Genomic DNA, 22,731 nt, shown 5'->3' with positions numbered 1-22,731 from the left:
CTCTCTCCTCCTTAAGTCCTCCCTTTGGGTTATGGGCCCAGGAGCCCAAGGGGGTTTAGAATAAATGTGTGTCAATAGTAAAAGTGTTCTGCTTAAGTTTAATTCTAAAAGCTTATCAATAGAATTAAATAAGGGGATCAGTGTAACCACATATTGGTAATAGGCTTAAGTAGTAACCATGTGCACATTAGGCTTGACTGGTAGAATGGATTTCGGTAGAAAATTTATTGAAATTTTTTTTTTAATCTTTTGTCCAAATTGAGAGATAAGAAATAAATAAGAATGTCTGGGGGGGGGGGGGGGGGCCAAGGTGCATTTAGCCACAAGCAATTGACTGGCAGGGCAAACTATATGGATTGGAAGTTTGCAATGAAAATGCATTTGATCAAAAGGGATCTATGGGCTTATGTAGCAGGAACTAAAGATGTAACAAAAGATGCCAAAGCTCTACCATATATAGTAGAAGCAGCAAGTGAAACCATTGGTAGCTGGGATAATTTTAGCCAATTTACCGGATAGATTTGAACCCCTTATAATGGCTCTGAAAAACTGGGGAAATATCACAGTCAATAGTGCCGCGACTCGTTTAATGGCAGAGGAGGAAAAACCTCATAATGATGACAGTAAGGAGCATGCATTTGTGAGAAATTTAAAGAGGAAAAGATCCTTCAAAGGGAAATGTTTCAGATTTAACACATTTGGCCATAAAACCTCTGAATGCAAGAAAGCACCATGACAGAAAGGTGGGAATAATGAAAGTAGAAATGGCAAGAAAGGTAGCGCTATGGGTAGAAATATTGGAAAAGGGAAGCTTATTTAGCTGAAAATTTCATTGCTAACTCAAACCCAAATCCTAATGTTTGGTATATAGATTCTTGTGCATCATATCATATGAATCATCATATATGATGCAATTTGGACAAAAGATGAAAAAAAATTCAATAAATTTTCTACTGAAATAATTCCATTCTATCAGTTAAGCCTAATGTGCACATGGTTACTACTTAAGCCTATCACCAATATGTGGTTACACTGATCCCCTTATTTAATTCTAAAAGCTTATCAATAGAATTAAACTTAAACAGAGCTCTTTTACTATTGACACACATTTATTCTAAACCCCCTTGGGCTCCTGGGCCCATAACCCAAAGGGAGGACTTTATTAAGGAGGAGAGAGCTAATAAACACAACATACCTCTATAGTAGTAGGAGTCTGAATTATATTTATATAATTCATGCATCATATCATCACCCGTATAAGGAGTTATCTGATGATTATGATGAACCAGAGATTCATAAGATAAAAACAGGAAGTTCAGTAATAGCAGTAAAAAAGGCAGGTAAGATTACTTTCTTTTTGTTTCAAAATGGTGAAAAGGTGAAGGTAACTTTCAGCAATGTTTTGCATGTGCCAAAATTAACAGCCAACCTTCTATCAAATATCTGAACAAAACATTTGGCATGGTCAGTACGTTTACAGGAGAAAGGTGTTTTGTTCATAAAGGTAGCCATCTAGGCACCAGTGGAACAGGTGTCAGCGATAACTTGTATTCCCTTGATTTGTGTGATGACTTGGCTTTAATTGCCACTCAAAGTGTTTCTAATGAGTTATTGCATAAAATGATGGGTAATTTTCTGCACACGAAGGCTAATTAGACCGGACCTACAATTTATTGCCGATTCCGAACGGCAGGCTTGTTTTTTTATACTCATTGAGAGATTGGTGCACTAACCCCTCGATGGGGGGGGGGGGCTCCCTGCAGTAGCAATTTTTGGCTGCGGTCAAGTCGCTGTTTTTTGTTGTACCCTGTGTCAGGAAAGTTTTCTGATAAGGACGAACCGGGTATCGAACTCGCGACACCTCTAAACATCCTTTGGTACTTTAGGCGAGCATCTTATCGACCGGCTACCGCACCCCTGGGTCATTTGAGTATAGAAGAGATGATGAGGTTGAAGGATGTGGTCAAGGGATTTTCATTTAATGGGAAATTGTTAGATTGTACATTCTGCATTAAAGGCTAAAGCTAAGCAGGCAAAAGAATTGCTAGGAATAGTTCATAGTGATTTGTGTGGACCAATGTGTGTCTCATCAATTGGCGGTTCTTGTTACTTTCCGAGTTTCATTGATGATTTGTAACATTTTTCATTCATTTATTTCTTAAGAAATAAGTCAGAAGCATTTGAAAAATTCAGAGCATTTCAAACATTTGTATAAAGGCAAACTGGCAAAGTAATCAAAGTTTTGCGCTCTGCGTGATAATGGTACTGAATACGTGAACTCTAAAATGGAAGAGTACTTAGCTTCAAAGGGTATTTTACACCAGAACAGATGGGAATCGCAGAGCGTACCAACAACACCCTAGTTGAATGAGCACGATCAATGTTGGTGGATGCCCACCTCGATCCCATTTATTGGGTTGAAGCAGTTAAACAGCAAATCCCTATAAAAACATCTCTCTAGTAGTTTCAGACATGACTCCATATGGAAAGTTTTATGGTGAGAAACCAAATTTGGAATACTTGAGGGTGTTTGGATGTTGAGCATTTGCTCATATCCCAAAACAGAAACGTTTGAAATGAGAGGAAAAAGCAGAACTACTAATGTTTGTTGGCTATTGCCATGAAAGAAAGTAATAGGTCGATTGATCCTGTAACTAAGAAAATAACTAATGCACAGGATTTCCATTTTTTGGAAAATGAAATGTATCATAAAGGGATAGGTGAGACACTGCTGTTCCATGATAATTCTTTATTCAGTGGGAGAATGGTTAGGGGAAACAGTTCTTTAGATAGTGAGGATAATAGAACTGATCATGTAGATCAGTGGTTCTCAACCGGGGGCCACGGATGAAAATCTTGCAAAAGGAGAGCAACGGCTACTGATACGGGGGCCACGAAGAAATTTGTGACATTAAATTTTTTTATTGACTGACTAAAAAAAAATGTAATTTCAAACAAAATGCGCAGAATATATTTTTCGTAATTTTTCCCCATTCAAGTAACATTAACATGAGGAAGGAAATAAAAAAAGTGGTTCATGTAATCTCTCTGGTTTTACGACTTGGGGGTGACAGTAGGCCCTGACACAAACTATAGAAGAGGTTTAAGCAAAATGAAGTAAGTGTAAAGACAGTGTTCAGACTTTTCATTAAAAAAGTGTGCTGCCATAAAGAAAACAGACCAAGATTTGTTGACCATTCATTGACATTCTTTTGAGTGCTGGTAGTAAATGTAATCCAAGAAGTAGATGGGTGAAAAATGAAAGCTTGTAAAAAACCCATCGTTTTCATGCAATTACAGACGGATAGTCATGTAGTTTAGCACAAAGCTATCTTCAGCTAGCACTGAGTGGTCTGATGGGGAATATATTTATAAAAATCGAATAGAGAGTGATTGCTCTGGGGTATTTCTTATGAATTTTGAAAGGGGGTGTAATACATTGCCTCTGCTGAAAAGAAATAAAGTCGAATTCAGTTATAACGAACTTCAAGAGACCAAATCATACATGAGGAAAAATACCCGAGAAATTTGATTTTTTAAAACTACATTGCTGTGATAATGTATTGGGATGGGGCGGCTTAAGCGAGGGTGCAAGGGGTGCGGTGCACCCGGGCGGGGGCGTAGACTTTACTTAAGACAACAAAATTTAACACAGTAAAAATTCACGACATCAGCTTTTGAGTCATACCATACCTGGACAACGGAACCGTTGAGAAAATAGACAAGGCCTCTGATCGTAATACCAGAAACAAGAATTTCAGCTATCTGGGCGGCTCGAGACAAAATCAGTACCCGTGTGGGACTTATTTTTTGCACCTCCTAACAATTTCTCCCTCCATAGGCGCTACCTCCTGCATCAGGGAATCTTTCGTGGGGGTCCCCTTCTACAGTTAATTTATAGAGTGAAAAAAAAGAAAAGTTATAAGGATTTAATCCAGGGCCTCAAGCTGGAGCCCTGTCAGCCCTACCCTTAGAAGGTCATGCCCCTCCCTCACAATTTATCCAAACAATTCCTAACAAAACATTTTTTTCGCCCCTCCAGAGCCGACAGTATGGTTTTTTTTTTTTTGGCCAATGGAATTTTTTTTTACCCATTCACCCCGGATTTAGCATCCTCTTAAGCGGTGCCCCATGTGGCCGCAATGGGTTGCATGGCCAAGCGCCACCCCTGTACTCTATTACAAGGGCCATGTGTGCATTTTGGTTCCCTCACCCATGGCCCCCCCACAAGAGCCCGGGATAATTCTCATAATTTTTTGCCTTTTTCAGGCTATACATAAACTATAGAAGGGGCCGTGAGAAATCTGACTGGGAGGGGGCCTGCAAAATATCCCAGCCTAGGGGCCCATACCCTCACTCAGAATTTGATCCACAATAGTCAAATGAAGACAAAGGAAAAATTTGGTTTTTCACTTGCCCCTGGAATACCAGAAACACCTTAATTTTTCACCTAAAACACAATTTTCTTAATAAAAATTACCCCGTTTAATATCTTTACAGGATAAGTGATGATGACTCACAAAAATAAATGCTCTTTCAAGGATTAAGTTATCTGGCATTTATTAAGAATGTTTTTTGCTCTAGAATTATTTTACCAAAGGCAAAAAGTTTTCTACTTCAAAAGCGGGACGTATGGTCACGCACATTTTGCACGGTAAACAATGATGTGCGGCTTTCTTCTGAAAAAAAAAAAATTCAGGTTTATCTCCAGGTGCCCTTCACCGAAGCCCTATCAGCCTACTGGCAGGGTCGCCAGTTAAGCTCGAGCCGCCCCTGTATTGACACCACATCTTTAGAGTCTTTTAATCGGTACTGTAATGCTTCCTTTTAACTGCCCTACTAGTGGCCTGCAGCATCCTAAATAATTTCAACGCCATTTTCCTATCCTGCAAGAACAATGTTGTGGACATTCGAAAAAAATTCTAAAAAGGCGTATAACTACATTTAAAGCGATTGAAATCCGTTTATTAGAGATTCACTGCATCTGCTGATTTATAAAAAAAGTGCAATAAATTCTCATGTAAGTCTTCACTTTGAAATGTCCATAACCCGCTCAATGCGTCTCTTTGTGTCTGTCAACCTAAAATTTATGGTTTTTAGTGTTGATAATACGCATGCAAAACCAATTCAGAAACGCGTTTTCACAATCTGCAAAAAAACTGCTTGGATTTGATAGTTAGAAATGATGTCTAAATGCCAAAGATCTGGAGTTCGAATCAAAATGAAAATGTCAAATAATTGAAATTGTGCTTCGTATAAATGAAATATTTTAATATTGAAAGCTATAGATAGAGAGATTAATCGTGCCCGCAGTCAAACGTCTCATAAATGTGAAATTTTGTCATAAAACAGAGTGAGGCACGAATTCCCTTGCGCACAAGTGGAATTTCGAGGCATTTACGCACAACCGAGCCCGTCTTGGCCATTTTTCTTTTTCTCCCCACCCTTTCGTTTCCTTCCTAAATTTATAAAAGTAAAAAGGACAATCATTATAAAAAGGACTGTTTTCAGATCAAACTGCCGAAGTTCAATTACTTAACTGCAAAAATGTCAGATTTTTTTTTGGGGAAATACAGTCAAACCCAAAGCGTATTAAAGACCCTTTATTAATACGATTTGGTCAAACCCCATTACACTGGAACTCCAAGACGCCCGAGAAATCAGTTCGTAATAACGAAATTTCGTTACAAAGGAATTCCAGATTTTTATATTGTTCCTATGTAAACCTATCCGAGGGATTTTCGTTAAAACGAAATTTTTCCCGTTATAATGGTATTTGTTAAAATGAGAGTTGACTGTATTTCGTCTCAAGCTATTTTTTTACGTGTGGGCGGCTGCATGGGTAACACGGCGTATGGCACTTTACTGGTGGGCCATTAGTCATACCCAACTAGAAAAAGTATCCAAATCACGTGTCCAACTCAGATATGTCATTCATGTTGTAAGGGGTTGTATAGCTATAAAATAAAAAAAACAACTTTTTATACCGTCCCCGTGTGCCAAAGAACCCAATTAAGAAGTTGTTGCTCTGTCTTTCCCGATGCCAACTAAAATAATTTGATGTTTCTATGTGCAATATTCACCGAGATATGCGAATTAAAAAAATTGAAGAAATTTGGGAAAAAACAGCATTAAATGCGGGCAAAATGGTTTCCCCGCATTTAATGCTGTTTCCCCCCCCCCCCAACATTAATGAAATATCTGAGTACTACACATTATTCGTGTACTTTTTCCAACTGGAAGTATGCCCCTAGGACCAATGGTTCACCAGTAAAATGCCATATGCCCCGTTACCTATGCGCCTTGTATATGTATTAAACATAGTACGGACTGTTATGTGAAATATTGTGTTGTGTTTAAGCCAACACGCACGTTGCTTTGTTCACCTGCGAGAGAGCGGTCACATTATGAACCAAAAAGCCACTTGAAGGTAACTTAGGTAACTTGTCATACAACGAAATATCAGATTTTCACCGTATCGAAATTGAAGTCAACAAACTGATAATTTTCTTATTTGAAAATCTGATTATTTATATTTTCCAATGGGCTTGAAATCCTGACAATGAATCATTATTCTGATCACATGAACAGTTTTGCCACTGCGTATATGGTTTTTCTGGAATGAATGGTTCAAACAAATATTAAGAAAGTTTTCACACCTATTTTAGTTCATTTTTTTAAATTCATAGTAGGGCTAAAACTTGAACCTATATCCTTGATACATGTATTATTGTTAAAAACGATGCGAAAGGTTGACCTCTTCAATTGTGATTCATTTGTGTGTGGCTACTCTCTCATTACTACAATACTTTTATCCGCACGAAGAGAATAAAATTAACAAAACTGCTTGCTACCACTTTTTGTGATTTTTATCATTATAAGAATGCATATTTTAAAAGCTACAACTGACATTTCTCAATGAAACCATAATCTTTTACACAAAAAAAAAAAAACTAATTTGAAAATAATAAAAATTTCATCCAGTACAGTAACTTGATGACATTGTGCCATCTTCAAGCACAGAGTTTACACATTGATTAAAAATATATTTTTTTTTTAAATTGGACTGACACAACACATAAAACATACAAATCAAACTGAGAAAAACACAAAACAATAAACTTCACAAAAAGTAACATTACGATGATACAGACACTTCATGACCCCAAGGGATTTTTTCTATTTTTACTGTATTCTATTATGTTTATTTTGCTTTTTCGTTACTTTCATAAATTAAAAATTAATCAAATTAAATTCAAAAATATTTATACTTCATACAATTTTTGAATAACGATCTTCTAATGGGAAAATGGGGGGGGGAGGAAGGGGGAGTAGAAAATTATTCATGTTCGCAAGGGGGCCACAGGAATGAGAAATGGTTGAAAGGGGGCCATGGACAAAAAAAGGTTGAGAACCACTGATGTAGATAGTGAGATGGGACAATCAAAATAATATAGTAGTTAGCGAAAACATTTTCAAAGACATTGAAAATGACCACATTGAAAGTGCTGACACTGATCATAACAGTAGCACTTTGGGGAGTCTTATTTCTCTATGTGGGCGAGTCAATACAGGTGGAGCATTATTTACATTATCCATCAATCATTACCAAGAATATAATACTGATGGTATGCCGGATTTGAAATCGTGCTTGCATAGGCAAAGCATTAGCACTGGCAACAGATTTTTGCCCAAATGAGTCAAAAACCATTGAGGCTCTAAATGGCACTGATGCAAATCACTGGAAACATTCAATATCTGAAACCATTGCAGGTCACATTAAAAATGATACTTGGAAAATTGTTGATTGGCCTAAAGATAAAAATATCATAGATTGCAAATGGATCTTCAAAATCAAATACAATGCTAATGGTGAAATAGAAAGGTATAAAACTCGTCTTGTAGCTAAGGGCTTTTCTCAAGTTGAAGGGATAGACTATAATGAAACATTTTTACCAGTTGTACGTTATATGACGTTAAGAGTTTTGCTAGCATGTGCAGCTATATATGATTGGGGAATCCATCAAATGGATGCTGTTATGGCTTTTGTGCAAGGAACCTTAAGTGAGGATATCTACATGAAAATTCCAGAGGGTTTAAGTGAATACTATAAGGAAAATCACTTAATAAAGCTTTAGATGGTTTAAAGCAAAGTGGGATAGGCTTTGGTATCAATTGCTAGAAAAAGGTTTAGTTGAGATGGGATTTAGGCAAAGTTCTTTTGATAGTTGTGCATACATTAAAATTGATGAAATTAAAGTAGTAATTGTTACCATGTATGTAGATGACTGACTTATTTTTAGTAATTATGCAGAACTTAAAAATTAGGTTAAAACACAACTAAAGAAGCGAGGTATGAAATGAAAGATTTAGGAACGGCTAGTTATTGCTTCGGTATTAAAAAAAAAACTCATTATGTGGAGAGTATGCTACGCAAATATAACATGCATGAGTCACATCCTGTGACACCACCATTAGACCCAAACAAAGTGATGTCAAAAATTCAATCACCTTCAAATGATGCTGAAAAGGAGCAGAAGATGTCTACTGTTCCATACTAAGCGGTTGTTAGAAGCCTGCTTTACGCAGTGCAAGCAACAAGGCCAGACATCAGTCATGCTGTAAATCTTGTGTGCCAGTTTTGAAACAACCACACTAGACTGGTGTGAAAAGAATTATGTGATACTTTCGAGGACCTTAACATACACAAAGGATTATGCTGCGGAAGTGATTGGCTATTGTGAGGCTAATTTTGGAGGTGACGTGGGTGACCGTCGGTCAACTACTGGATACGATTTTATTATTGGCAGAGGTGCAATGTCATGGTGCAGTAAACATCAGCCAACCATTGCGACCAGTACAACAGAAGCAGAGTACATGGCTCTGTCTGCCTCAACTAAAGAGGCTATATGGATCAACAAATTAGTGAAAGAACTGGGGCTGTCTTCTGTGAAACCAGTTCCACTTTACTGTGATAATAATGGGGCCATAAATTTAACCGAAACTAATGTATACCATGGAAGAACAAAGCATATTGATATCCAGTATTATTTTGTGAGTGAAGCTGTGAACCTCTGCCATATCATTGTCAGAAATATGGACACTTTAAATATGATAGACTATTTGACAAAAACTGTCTATACATCAAAACATGAAATGTGCGCTCAAGCAATGGGCTTGAAATGAACCAACTGTTATTTTTCATGATTGCATTTGCTTTTCCCTGAGATTTTTGTTTCATTATTGCATCCAATGATGTGTTATTTTACTGTTTTTATTTTTTGATTTCATTTAATCAAGCGATTTGATTTCTGTGATTATTACAATTATTTTGATTTTTTGTGGTTTATTTATTCAAAACTCAAGTGGGAGTATTAAAAATGTAAGCTCCGAATTTGCCCGCTAGATGTCGCCACTATGCAGTTATGGGTACCTAATGTATCTTTACTGTGCCGTTCTCTTAATATAATTCAGGCTCCTACTACCATAGAGGTGTTGTGTCGCGTGTTTATTATCTAGATGTCGCCACTATGCAGTTATAGGTACCTAATGTATCTTTACTGTGCTGTTCTTTTAATATAATTCAGGCTCCTACTACCATAGAGGTGTTGTGTGGCATGTTTATTATCTCTCTCCTCAATGAGTCCTCCCTTTAGAAAATATAATTATAAATGGAAATGCAATATTTTACCTTTGTGCTGTCAGTTTGCCATGAACCCCCTTGCAGTTAATAACACCATGAGAATTTCAGAGCGCAATAGGCCTAGTGTTGTGGACCCTGGCCAGGTCTCCAATGTTTACATTCTATGTGTGGCTAATTTCTATATATCAAAGTTATGTAATAGTGTATTATCGTGTATTATGTATAGTGTATTATGTGTGTATAGTGTATTATGTATGTAGTGTATTACATAAAGTTGTAAAAGGTTTGTTAAAAGGTTTATTAATTTCACTACCATCAATTCTCAGTTCTGATTTGTTCTTGTGATAGCTGACGAAGGGTTTCTCCATATATACCAGCAGTGTGATAGGTATCAACAAGTTTTGAGTTCTGTATTCGATTACATGCAGCAACGGTTCTCAACCTTTTTGGAATCACAGAGCCCTTTTTAGTAAAAAAATTCTATAGCGGAGCCCCGTAGGCCCATTTCTTAATTATTCATCAAAGTAACTGATTTATTTTTACTATTTGAGAATTTTTTTAAAATTTTATTTTACTCTTTTTTTTATTTTCCTCAAGCGGTCGCAGAGCCCCCGGAGAGTGCACAAGGAGCACCGGTTGAGAACCGCTGATGTAGAGGTTTGTCGCCGAGACGTCTCGTCCCACTTCGCTCTGTGCAAAGAGTGGCTTTTTCTTTGTTATGAGTTGATGGACCAGTTTCCTGCTGTAATGCTGCTTGAATAGCTCTGCTTTTCTCGTTGGTCGTATCTCTACCCGTCCAGTGGTCAGCATGCGAAATCAAGAGGGGATGCCCTCTCATCAGCGATATAATATTGCTGACGGATTTCGAGACGTGTCTACATTCATCCTGGACTCACTGGTGTAGTGCTTTGCTGAACTTGTGCCATCGGGAGATGATTTGGAATATTCTTCCATTACTGAAGTTGTGAGAAACTGAGAATGAAGCATGCCCTGACAGACTGATTTGATAAGAACATTTCAAGAACATTGAGATGTTAACATTAGAAAATATCCCAAAGAAAAATTTGTTACATTGCTTAATCCAAAAAATATTTTAACAAGTTTATATTGTTAATAAATGATACTAGTGGAAAAAAACTCTTATTTCATTGTTCATTTGCAAATGTATTTCAATGTTGATTAACATTAAAACAAACCGGAAAAAAAATTTAGATACAATGGCTAATAGACAACATACATTTGACATTTTTTATTATGATACGATTTATTCATTTAATTATGTTGTATTTCTTACATAGGAATCCATGTTAGCTTATTCCAAATTGATATTATCAAAGTCTAAGCTCATATTAGCAGGGTCAGGGGCACCATAACCTTCATAACTACCCGTACCTTCATAACTACCTTCAAGTGCCAGATCGATAACAGCAGCAGAGGTGGACAGCGACTTTTCCGAACCAGACTAAGGGCAAAAATCGAAAATATACAGGCAAATATAATACAATCAATTCACATAGTGTACATGCACAACTTAATCAACACCTATATACGGGGTGATTATAAAAAAACTATCCCGACATATGGGCCCCTAACTATCATACCATTCACAGAAACTGAATTAAATTTTGGCATAAGGTATTTTGAGGTATGCACTCAAGAATGATATGGAAAACAACAGTGTCACTCTAACAGTTACGGTTACAGTGAGAAAATTTCGAAAATATCAAATGGCAACACCAAGTTTTTTGTATTAGAATGTGATCTCCATTGTGAAAAACACTAAATAGCGTTGGAATGGCACCTGTAGCACGAAAATCCCCGGAGCTAGCCAAGGAAAAAGTAGAAAGGACTTTGCCGTGCACCAGAGCATTAATGTTCGTTTCATTCGTCACACCGTTTCTTCGGCTGAGATCCCAGCCTGATTAGTCCTCCACAAGGTCATGTGGAAAATTTGTGAAACACAATAAAATGCTTTATTTTATGCTGCTTCTCTGTCCTTATTGGTTGTCCTCACTTTTAGCCTATCTACCGCCGGTGATTTTCATGCCACAGTTGCCGTTCGAATGCTATTTAGGGTTTTTCACAATGGAGATAACATTCCAATATAAAAAACTTGATGTTGCCATTTGATATTTTCGAAATTTTCTCACTGTAACCATAACTGTTAGAGTGACGCTGTTGTTTTCCATATCATTCTTGAGCGCATACATCAAAATACCTTATGCCAAAATTTCATTGTTTCTGTGAATGGTATGATAGTTAGGGACCCATATGTCCGGATAGTTTTTTTTTATAATCACCCTGTATATAATATATATTCGCTTAAAATCACCAATTTCAAGGTAATAACAGTGTTTAACGAAGCATTAGTAAAAAAAAATTTCAGCTCAAAATTCTTGCATCTGGTGGCTCCAAAATAACAACCAAAAGTACACGTTTGCTTCGTTGAGAGGCACAAACACCATAGAATCAATTTCTGAGACACTCATAAAATTCCACTGAAAGACTTGATTTACCACAGGAAGAAAGGGGAGGAACAGCCCCAGTGCTCTCAGTAATTTTTCCCAACCTGAGATATTTGAATTTGAGAAATAAAGGAGAAAGTTGGGAAAAACAGCATTAAATGTCGGCAAACAAAAAGTTATTTATGTATACAACCCCTTGAAACATCAATGGCTTATCTGTATTCTACACATTTGGATATTTTTTCTAATTGGAAGTATGCCTCTGGAATCAATGGTTCACCAGTAAAATGTTGTGTGTGTGTGCTGTTACTATGCACCTTGCATTTATAAATAGAATTCAATTCTGAGGTAACATATATATATACACTCCAATCAAATTTTTGTTTATTTCCAAACTGTGCATCACCCATAATACTAAAGGGGACGTTTTGTTTTCTTAGATGACCGAATCTATATTGACATTACTTCAACACAATCAATCTGCTTCAAATAACTTCATCACAATCATTCTACGGAACTAGTTTTGACAAAAATTAAAGCGTTCCATTTTCTGTGATCTGTCCCTCACAAAGTTTCACTCTGATTTTGCTAAAGAATTTTCACTTAAAACAAAAAAAAAAAAAGAAAAACCTGATACCAGTGTAAAATGCAGAATTTACTTCCCATTTAAACAAGACTGTAGCGGCATTCATCAAAAAATTATAGCCTATAGGTTTTCGTGGGCAAAGAAAAACTATTTTCCAGATTGGGGGGGGGGGAGGAAAACTATTGCAGGAGACAAATACTAGAATGCAATCTAGCAAAGAAAAATGTATTTGTACTGTCAAACCACCCTATAGTGAACCCGGCTTATTACCAATGAAAAACTTTTGATCTCCACTCTCTGCCTGCAAAGAAAGAAATTACTCAATTTTCTCTCTCTTATTAGGACAGATAAAAAAGTAACTTAAATTTTTGAAAACTTCCATGTTTGGGGGGGGGGGGGGAAGGCAAAATCATATTTTCCCTATGTGGCAAAATTATAGTTATGATCCAGCAATAAGGCAACACATTTTTTGGCTCAAACACAAAAACCTATGATTACCAAAACGAACATTCCCTTTAAAAACGACCACATAAGGTCTTGGTAAAAATATATTTTTTATGTGTGTAAGGGTATATCAAAAATTGTTTACATTGCTATTAACATCTGTAACAATCTTTTGAATTGAAAAATAAGACTGTTTTCAGCTTTAAAAAATAATACAATACATTGCTAATATCACAAATATCAAAGCTTATTTTTAATTGTGACATGAATTTTTATAATTTGTTTTACCAAAACAATTTGACCATTCTTTATCAAATGTAAATGCCTGTTTGCCATTGTTGGTTTTAACCAAGTGGTTTTTTTTTCAAAAAAATCAAATAAAAGTTGCCTAAATATCATTTTTTTCCCTTGAAAAATATCATATTGGTTCATTATTAGCCAAAACGTTTCATTTTTACCACATTTTATATCCTTGGGGTGCATTCTGATGGTATATCTTTAAATGACATAAGATTTTATAAGTGGTTTTTTCAAAAAGTCTCATAAAAGTGGCCAGAATATATATATATTTTTCATATGAAGTATCTTAGTCATTTAAAGTTATATATAACAGCCAAAATTTCTCATTCTTACAACATTTTCTAACCTTTGGCTACATTCTGATGCTCTATCTTTAGCAAATTCATGAATAAGGATTGCATCACACATCTAAATGTAGTGGTGTATTATCTCACAGGGTTTCTTTTTCCCTTCACAAAGAAGCCGCTACAGTAGTGACACTATCATGCTAGGGGCAGGTGGTTCTATAATCCAATAAAGACACCAGCTGTCCTTAAAGGACAAAGACTAGTGTACTAGTTGTTACATTACCTCACACACATTTTCATTTTCTTTCCCCATAAGAAGTAGTATATCTCCCAGTCTTAATATTCAATAGTTGTTTTTTTATACTTTCACACACACACTGTTAAGCCCAGTTAATCAAGGTTCTACTGTATAGTAGTAACAGATTTATGAAAAATAATCAGCTATATACTGGGTGATTATAATTTAAGTTTTGATTCCAAAACTATACAATAAGTACTGATCAGAATGACTTGAAAATTTGCATGGATACTCCTGAAGCAATGGAAGTTTCTTTTGCAAAAGAAAAAAGTGCAAAATGTGCAATTAGATGATGCTGTACTTGGCCAGCAGTATAATCTACTTTGTGCAACCACATCATTTCGGCACTTCCACAGCATCAGTGTGTGTGGATAGAACTTCTATCAAGATGCACATTGCAACACCAGCAAAGCAGCTGCTGAAGACCCATTTTGACAGGATGCACCTTAACCCTTGCAACTTCTGGCTGTGGAGGTACCTCAAAATGTTATAAACAGTGGTCGGATTGCATACTTTGGTGAATTGCAATCTCCAGCACATTCCCTATATGTTAAAGTTCCTCTGGAATATTAACGGAAGGGGGGGGGGGAGAGAAACGTGTATGGTTTAATAAAGCTGAATTGCAAGCATATCCACATTATGACCATGGCATACTCCGATTCTGTTGTTGCACAGGAATTTTTGTGTTTTCAACCTCATAGCCAGAACACGCAGTGGACAACATATTTAACATTTCTTAAGTAAGTTGTAGTTATTTGTTCAATTACTTCGTTTTTTGTGATGTTTCCATGAATTATGAAATGCTATAATTAAGGTATTCTGCCATGACTGGCTATCGTTTGCATTCTGCAAGCAAATTTCCCGCATGTTAGATGATGTCATTAATTTTACATTAAGTATTTTTTCCCCTTTATGAAATAAAATTGAATTTTTTCAGGAATATTCATGTCAATTTTCAAGTCAATCTGACAATCGTTCTTTTTTTACAGTGTTTTGAAATCAGAACCGTAGTTATAATCACCCGGTATATCGTAAATCATTGTTGATTAATCTGCATTATTTATGCTTCATTAAATACATTATATTCACCTAATTTTTATTACTTTTTGCAAAATAGCTCCGTAATTAAGTATACTGAAAGTAACTGGAGAAAAACCTTTATATATTATATGATTAATAATAACATTAAAAGAATTTTCAAACAAACAGTAATCCATTGAGTTAAGCAAAAAATAATTAAATAGCAAAAGTTGGTTTTTGTTAAAATTTAATAAATATTTATTAATTAGCATGGGAATAGTGTTAATTACATTAATAAACATTTTATTTTAGAAGTAATTAATTCAAACTTATTTAAGTTTGAATGATTTTTCAGAAATTTCATTGTTTTTAATGTTAATACTATTTAAAACAAAAAAAAACCCGGTTTTTGGGTTTTTTTAAAAAAAACCAGTGTTTTTACCGACCCTGCTGTTTGCCACTATGATGTTTTATATTAAAAACATGAATCTTCTGAGGATTTACTGCATACCTATTTTATTTTTTATACATGTACATTTTTCCATTTCCATAATACTGTTTGTACTAATAATTTTATCGAATATCTTATCTACTTTGTAATGACAGCACGGGTAGGCACGTTACCCCTTGTCAACTTATATGTAACTTTGGTTTGTTTACATTCAAGTCTGTTTAATACATATCGTGTTTTCTTTGCATCTTTTCTCTGTGTAAGTGAATAAAGATACATATATAATTAAGAGAAATTTTGTTTAAAATGATCTCACCTCAACACCTTGCATTGATGAAGAACAGGGTAAATTGCACTCTCTGAAAACCTGGAGAAAGATTTTAATTTTATCAACAAAATAAAAAATTAAATGAAGCCACTAAATAAAATATATTGTAAAATATACAGGGTACATAGGTAACAGCACACACAGCATTTCACTGGCAAACCGTTGATCCTAGAGGCATACTTCCAGTTGGCAAAAGTATCCAAACAACATGTAGAACTCAGATATTTCATTCATATTGCGAGGGGTTGTAATTATTAAAATAAAAACTTTTTATACCCTCTTCCCGGATACAAAAAAAAATTCAAGCTTTTAAGTAGAACATTCACAAAGATATTTGAATTTGCGAAATAAAGCAGAGAGTTGGGAAAAACAGCATAAATTGTGGGTAAAAAAAAAGTTATTTTATTGAAATAAGTATACAACCCCTTGCAACATGAATGACTTATCCAGACGGGCCAACTTTTGGAATCCAGAAATCCGGAGATTCTTCCGAATGGGCCTCCCCCCTCGAGCTCCTATAGAGACTCGATCAAAAAATAATTTCAAAAACATTTGTTTAATCAATTAAGACAGCGATTCTCAACCTGGGGGGGGGGGGGGCGAGATAGTAATGAAAGGGGGGGCGCTAGCATATCGAAAGAAATATCTATTAGTTAAAAAAATGATTATTTTACTCTGAAAGAAAGCAAAACAAAATGCATTATAAGATAATAAAAAATAAAATTCACATTTACACTGATATAATACACTTCAAATAGGACTTTATCAGTACTGCACAATGTATTTAATAATTAGAATACCAATTTAAATTAAAAACAAGTTCAATTATTTTTAGTGACTGCCTTGTGCTTGTCGTGAAGAGCAAAGTTTTTCAAAGGAAGGTTTAATATTAGAAATGGACACTGAGTTCTTTTTCTATATTTAGTTGAGATCTATATTTTGTCTTCAAAGCAGCCACTGCAGAAAATCCGGTTTCGCAAAGGTAGGATGTTGGAAATGGTAATAGTATACGAAATGCTCTTTCTTTCAGTGCAGAAAACTAATTATCCACCCCTGCCCAAAATTCAAAGAGTGATTTATTACTAAATTGTCTTTTTATTTCGCCACTTGCCGTAAAGTCAATGAAGATTTCTTCTTCAGCAATTGAGAGACCATGGGGCGTATTTCGAAATGGATCCCTAACCCACTCGTAACTTGCTACCAAGTTGTCGTCAGCAACAAAATACTTTTTGAAATTCTTCGCCAGCATGGATAAATGATTTTCAATGGTTAGAAAAACCACTTTCACATGTTGTTTTTCAGCTTTGTAAGTTTTAACACATTCATCCATATTTGCAAACATTTCTAAGTTTTTTTGCTTTAAATTTCTGCTCCAAAATTCTAATTTTCTACAAAAAGCATTAACTTTATCACTTGTATCCAACATATGTATATTTGCTCCTTGGAGTTGAAGATTCAATTTATTTAATTTATTAAATATGTCTACCAAGTAGCTCAATTTCATCACAAATAAACGATCTCGAAACATCTCTGCTTCCGGTCGGTTTTCCTCTTCTAGAAAAATTGCGATTTCATCTCTTAATTCATAAAAACGTTGCAAAAATTTCCCACGTGATAACCATCGCGACTCGCAATAAAATAGTAACGCTGAATGTACTGTACCCATATCTTTACAAAGTGCAGAAAAAATTCTTGATTTTAGGGGTCTCATTTTTATATAATTTACTTCAGTCACAACCGTTGTTAGCACATTCTTAAGACCAGGGCTCATTTCTTTGGAAGCCAAAGCTTCTCTATAGATCATGCAATGTGTCCAGACACACTGTGGGGATTTTTGTTTCATAAGTGCTTGTATACTTTGAAATTTTCCAGACATTGAACGAGCACCATCTGTGCATATTCCAACGCAATTTTTCCACTCTGTGTTTGCGTCGTTTATAAAATCATTTAAGATAGCAAATAATGAGTGCGCTGTTGCTTTGAGTTCTATTTGTTTGCAGAAAAGTATTTCTTCTACTGCTGACGTGCCATCACAAAATCGAACATAAGCAATGAGATGAGCATCTTTATTGCTATCTATTGCCTCATCAAGCTGAATTGAAAACAATTTGTCACGTAACTTCTCGAAAAGCTGATGCTGTACATCTTCAGCTATATCACCAATTCGACGGGCAACAGTATCATTTGATAGAGGTATGGACTGTAATTGTTTGGCAAAATTATCCCCAAACATAGTTTCTACAATCTCGATTGCAGCTGGCAAAATAAGCTCTTCACCTATGGTGTGAGGCTTTTTACATCTGGCAATTTATATGAAACTTTGTAAGAGGCAAGTAAAGCTTTTTCATTCACAGACAAAGTTCTTATAAAAAACGATTTTTGTTTTTCATGCGATTTTAATTTCAATTCAAAGAATTCTCGGGGTTTGTTAACGTACTCACCATGAAGCGTTTCCAAATGCCGTTTAAGTTTATTAGGTTTCAGGCTGTCTGCTGCCAAAATTTTTGAGCAAATGACACATAAAGGTCTTTCTTCATCATTTACTTCAGTGCTGGTAAAACCAAAATTTAAATATTCTTGAGAACATTTTCTTGATTTCATTTTTGGAACCACGCTACTCTGTGCACTTGTCTATGCTTCGTCTACTGCTCGCTTGCGCCCACTTAAAAATTTATCCATGTTTCTGTACAAATCTACTGCAGTAATATGTATTTAATACCGTTGTAAACCGTATACACCTCCTCCAGAATAAAATCACATGAAATCCATTGTTTTTTTTTTTTAATTTTAAATAATTTAATATTAACTTGAATATGACAGCCAAAAAATATTTTAAACCAAAAAAAAAAAACCCGGTTTTTTGGTTTTTTCAAAAAAAACCAGTGTTTTTACCGACCCTGCTGTTTGCCACTATGATGTTTTATATTAAAAACATGAATCTTCTGAGGATTTACTGCATACCTATTTTATTTTTTATACATGTACATTTTTCCATTTCCATAATACTGTTTGTACTAATAATTTTATCGAATATCTTATCTACTTTGTAATGACAGCACGGGTAGGCACGTTACCCCTTGTCAACTTATATGTAACTTTGGTTTGTTTACATTCAAGTCTGTTTAATACATATCGTGTTTTCTTTGCATCTTTTCTCTGTGTAAGTGAATAAAGATACATATATAATTAAGAGAAATTTTGTTTAAAATGATCTCACCTCAACACCTTGCATTGATGAAGAACAGGGTAAATTGCACTCTCTGAAAACCTGGAGAAAGATTTTAATTTTATCAACAAAATAAAAAATTAAATGAAGCCACTAAATAAAATATATTGTAAAATATACAGGGTACATAGGTAACAGCACACACAGCATTTCACTGGCAAACCGTTGATCCTAGAGGCATACTTCCAGTTGGCAAAAGTATCCAAACAACATGTAGAACTCAGATATTTCATTCATATTGCGAGGGGTTGTAATTATTAAAATAAAAACTTTTTATACCCTCTTCCCGGATACAAAAAAAAATTCAAGCTTTTAAGTAGAACATTCACAAAGATATTTGAATTTGCGAAATAAAGCAGAGAGTTGGGAAAAACAGCATAAATTGTGGGTAAAAAAAAAGTTATTTTATTGAAATAAGTATACAACCCCTTGCAACATGAATGACTTATCCAGACGGGCCAACTTTTGGAATCCAGAAATCCGGAGATTCTTCCGAATGGGCCTCCCCCCTCGAGCTCCTATAGAGACTCGATCAAAAAATAATTTCAAAAACATTTTTGTAATCAATTAAGAAAAAGTTCCATTCCTCCCTTCCCAAGGCAGGTTCTGCATTGCCCCTCCGCCGAACAGAATATAATTTCATGTCAGTCTTTCCATGCAGAATAGAGAAATCACATCTACTGTTCATAAAACAAGTTTCATTTTTCGTGGATGCTATCAGTGATTGATAATCTTGGGTATATGAACTCTTAAAAGCTTTAAGCTATATAAAGTTTTATATTTTCTTTCTGAAGACATATTTAATCGGAGGGAATAATTAAAAAACTTCAAGATACAAAGCTGCTGACGAAAAAAGTTGTTTAAACTGCACGGCTGTAATGGAATACAATAACGATTATACAGGAATTTCAGCAACCAAGGTCACACTCCTGATAAATGATTGCCAATAAACGCTACGTAAACAAAGTCACGTCTTTGCCAGTTACTTAAATGCAGTCACCAAGACGTTTTTTACAGCTGCTCGATTTAAATGACCACGGCTGTCCTCTATGGGTGTTTTCCCTAACGACGACAACAGTCATTGACGTCACGACAACGTGAAAGCTCGCGTAAAATCTCATTTTCTGTTAAAATCCGGAGTTTCCTCCCGCCTAAATCCAGAGAGTTGGCAGGTCTGCTCATCTGCATTCGACACGTTATTTGGATATTTTTTCTAATTGGAAGTATGCCTCTGGAATCAATGGTTCACCAGTAAAATGTTGTGTGTGTGCTGTTACCTATGCACCTTGCATTTATAAATAGAATTCAATTCTGAGGTAACATATATATATACACTCCAATCAAATTTTTGTTTATTTCCAAACTGTGCATCACCCATAATACTAAAGGGGACGTTTTGTTTTCTTAGATGACCGAATCTATATTGACATTACTTCAACACAATCAATCTGCTTCAAATAACTTCATCACAATCATTCTACGGAACTGGTTTTGACAAAAATTAAAGCGTTCCATTTTCTGTGATCTGTCCCTCACAAAGTTTCACTCTGATTTTGCTAAAGAATTTTCACTTAAAACAAAAAAAAAAAAGAAAAACCTGATACCAGTGTAAAATGCAGAATTTACTTCCCATTTAAACAAGACTGTAGCGGCATTCATCAAAAAATTATAGCCTATAGGTTTTCGTGGGCAAAGAAAAACTATTTTCCAGATTGGGGGGGGGGGGAAACTATTGCAGGAGACAAATACTAGAATGCAATCTAGCAAAGAAAAATGTATTTGTACTGTCAAACCACCCTATAGTGAACCCGGCTTATTACCAATGAAAAACTTTTGATCTCCACTCTCTGCCTGCAAAGAATGAAATTACTCAATTTTCTCTCTCTTATTGGGACAGATAAAAAAGTAACTTAAATTTTTGAAAACTTCTATGTTTGGGGGGGGGGAGAAGGCAAAATCATATTTTCCCTATGTGGCAAAATTATAGTTATGACCCAGCAATAAGGCAACACATTTTTTGGCTCAAACACAAAAACCTATGATTACCAAAACGAACATTCCCTTTTAAGGAAACAGTTATTTTCCGGATATTATGCTGAGGTGAGCTTGGAAAGAAAAGTCATCACGTCTCCGCCGGGACACGAACCCAGGCCCTCTTGCATACCGGGCAAGCATGCTACCATCTACACCACTGGAGACACATGAATCTGCCTTCCTAATTTCACGCACTGTGTCGTGAGGCGCTGAAGTAGAGGCATTAGTGGCCTCTCTTAACTTCAGGAAATGGCCCCCGGGTGGGACGGTTTAGAGAGATATAGATGGCTTTTTTCTCAGCCAGAGATATCAAGGAAACAGTTATTTTCCGGATATTATGCTGAGGTGAGCTTGGAAACGTGAGCGGAGACGTGATGACTTTTCTTTCCAAGCTCACCTCAGCATAATATCCGGAAAATAACTGCTTCCTTGATATCTCTGGCTGAGAAAAAAGCCATCTATATCTCTCTAAATTCCCTTTTAAAACAACCACATAAGGTCTTGGTAAAAATATATTTTTTATGTGTGTAAGGGTATATCAAAAATTGTTTACATTGCTATTAACATCTGTAACAATCTTTTGAATTGAAAAATAAGACTTTTCAGCTTTAAAAAATAATACAATACATTGCTAATATCACAAATATCAAAGCTTATTTTTAATTGTGACATGAATTTTTATAATTTGTTTTACCAAAACAATTTGACCATTCTTTATCAAATGTAAATGCCTGTTTGCCATTGTTGGTTTTAACCAAGTGGTTTTTTTTTCAAAAAAATCAAATAAAAGTTGCCTAAATATCATTTTTTTCCCTTGAAAAATATCATATTGGTTCATTATTAGCCAAAACGTTTCATTTTTACCACATTTTATATCCTTGGGGTGCATTCTGATGGTATATCTTTAAATGACATAAGATTTTATAAGTGGTTTTTTCAAAAAGTCTCATAAAAGTGGCCAGAATATATATATATTTTTCATATGAAGTATCTTAGTCATTTAAAGTTATATATAACAGCCAAAATTTCTCATTCTTACAACATTTTCTAACCTTTGGCTACATTCTGATGCTCTATCTTTAGCAAATTCATGAATAAGGATTGCATCACACATCTAAATGTAGTGGTGTATTATCTCACAGGGTTTCTTTTTCCCTTCACAAAGAAGCCGCTACAGTAGTGACACTATCATGCTAGGGGCAGGTGGTTCTATAATCCAATAAAGACACCAGCTGTCCTTAAAGGACAAAGACTAGTGTACTAGTTGTTACATTACCACACACACATTTTCATTTTCTTTCCCCATAAGAAGTAGTATATCTCCCAGTCTTAATATTCAATAGTTGTTTTTTTATACTTTCACACACACACTGTTAAGCCCAGTTAATCAAGGTTCTACTGTATAGTAGTAACAGATTTATGAAAAATAATCAGCTATATACTGGGTGATTATAATTTAAGTTGTGATTCCAAAACTATACAATAAGTACTGATCAGAATGACTTGAAAATTTGCATGGATACTCCTGAAGCAATGGAAGTTTCTTTTGCAAAAGAAAAAAGTGCAAAATGTGCAATTAGATGATGCTGTACTTGGCCAGCAGTATAATCTACTTTGTGCAACCACATCATTTCGGCACTTCCACAGCA

The 22,731-nt window shown here is 35.3% G+C and overlaps 1 protein-coding gene across 5 annotated transcripts in view; it reads right to left on the bottom strand.

The window, feature by feature from the left end:
* Positions 1-10,888: 10,888 nt before the first annotated feature.
* LOC149072996 (uncharacterized) overlaps positions 10,889-22,731 on the bottom strand; it is a 174,888-nt gene continuing 163,045 nt past the window's right edge. For 4 of the 5 annotated variants that reach the window (XM_089246890.1, XM_089246889.1, XM_089246892.1 and 1 more), the window contains 3 exons: positions 19,040-19,090; positions 15,811-15,861; positions 10,889-11,105 (listed from right to left, as the gene is read on the bottom strand). In XM_089246890.1, coding sequence (XP_089103016.1) covers positions 10,956-11,105; positions 15,811-15,861; positions 19,040-19,090 — 252 coding nt within the window. In that variant the 3' untranslated portion in view covers positions 10,889-10,955. The remainder of the gene's footprint in view (positions 11,106-15,810; positions 15,862-19,039; positions 19,091-22,731) is intronic. The other variant, XM_089246893.1, reaches the window with a different exon arrangement.

The sequence above is a fragment of the Pholcus phalangioides genome, unplaced genomic scaffold (genome assembly GCF_987345545.1).
Source record: "Pholcus phalangioides strain wild (caught in Gottingen) unplaced genomic scaffold, Ppha-v1.0 ptg000017l_1, whole genome shotgun sequence".
Lineage (NCBI taxonomy): Eukaryota > Metazoa > Arthropoda > Arachnida > Araneae > Pholcidae > Pholcus > Pholcus phalangioides.
Note: the sequence above shows the minus strand (reverse complement) of the source record. Positions and strands in the feature narration are given on the sequence as shown.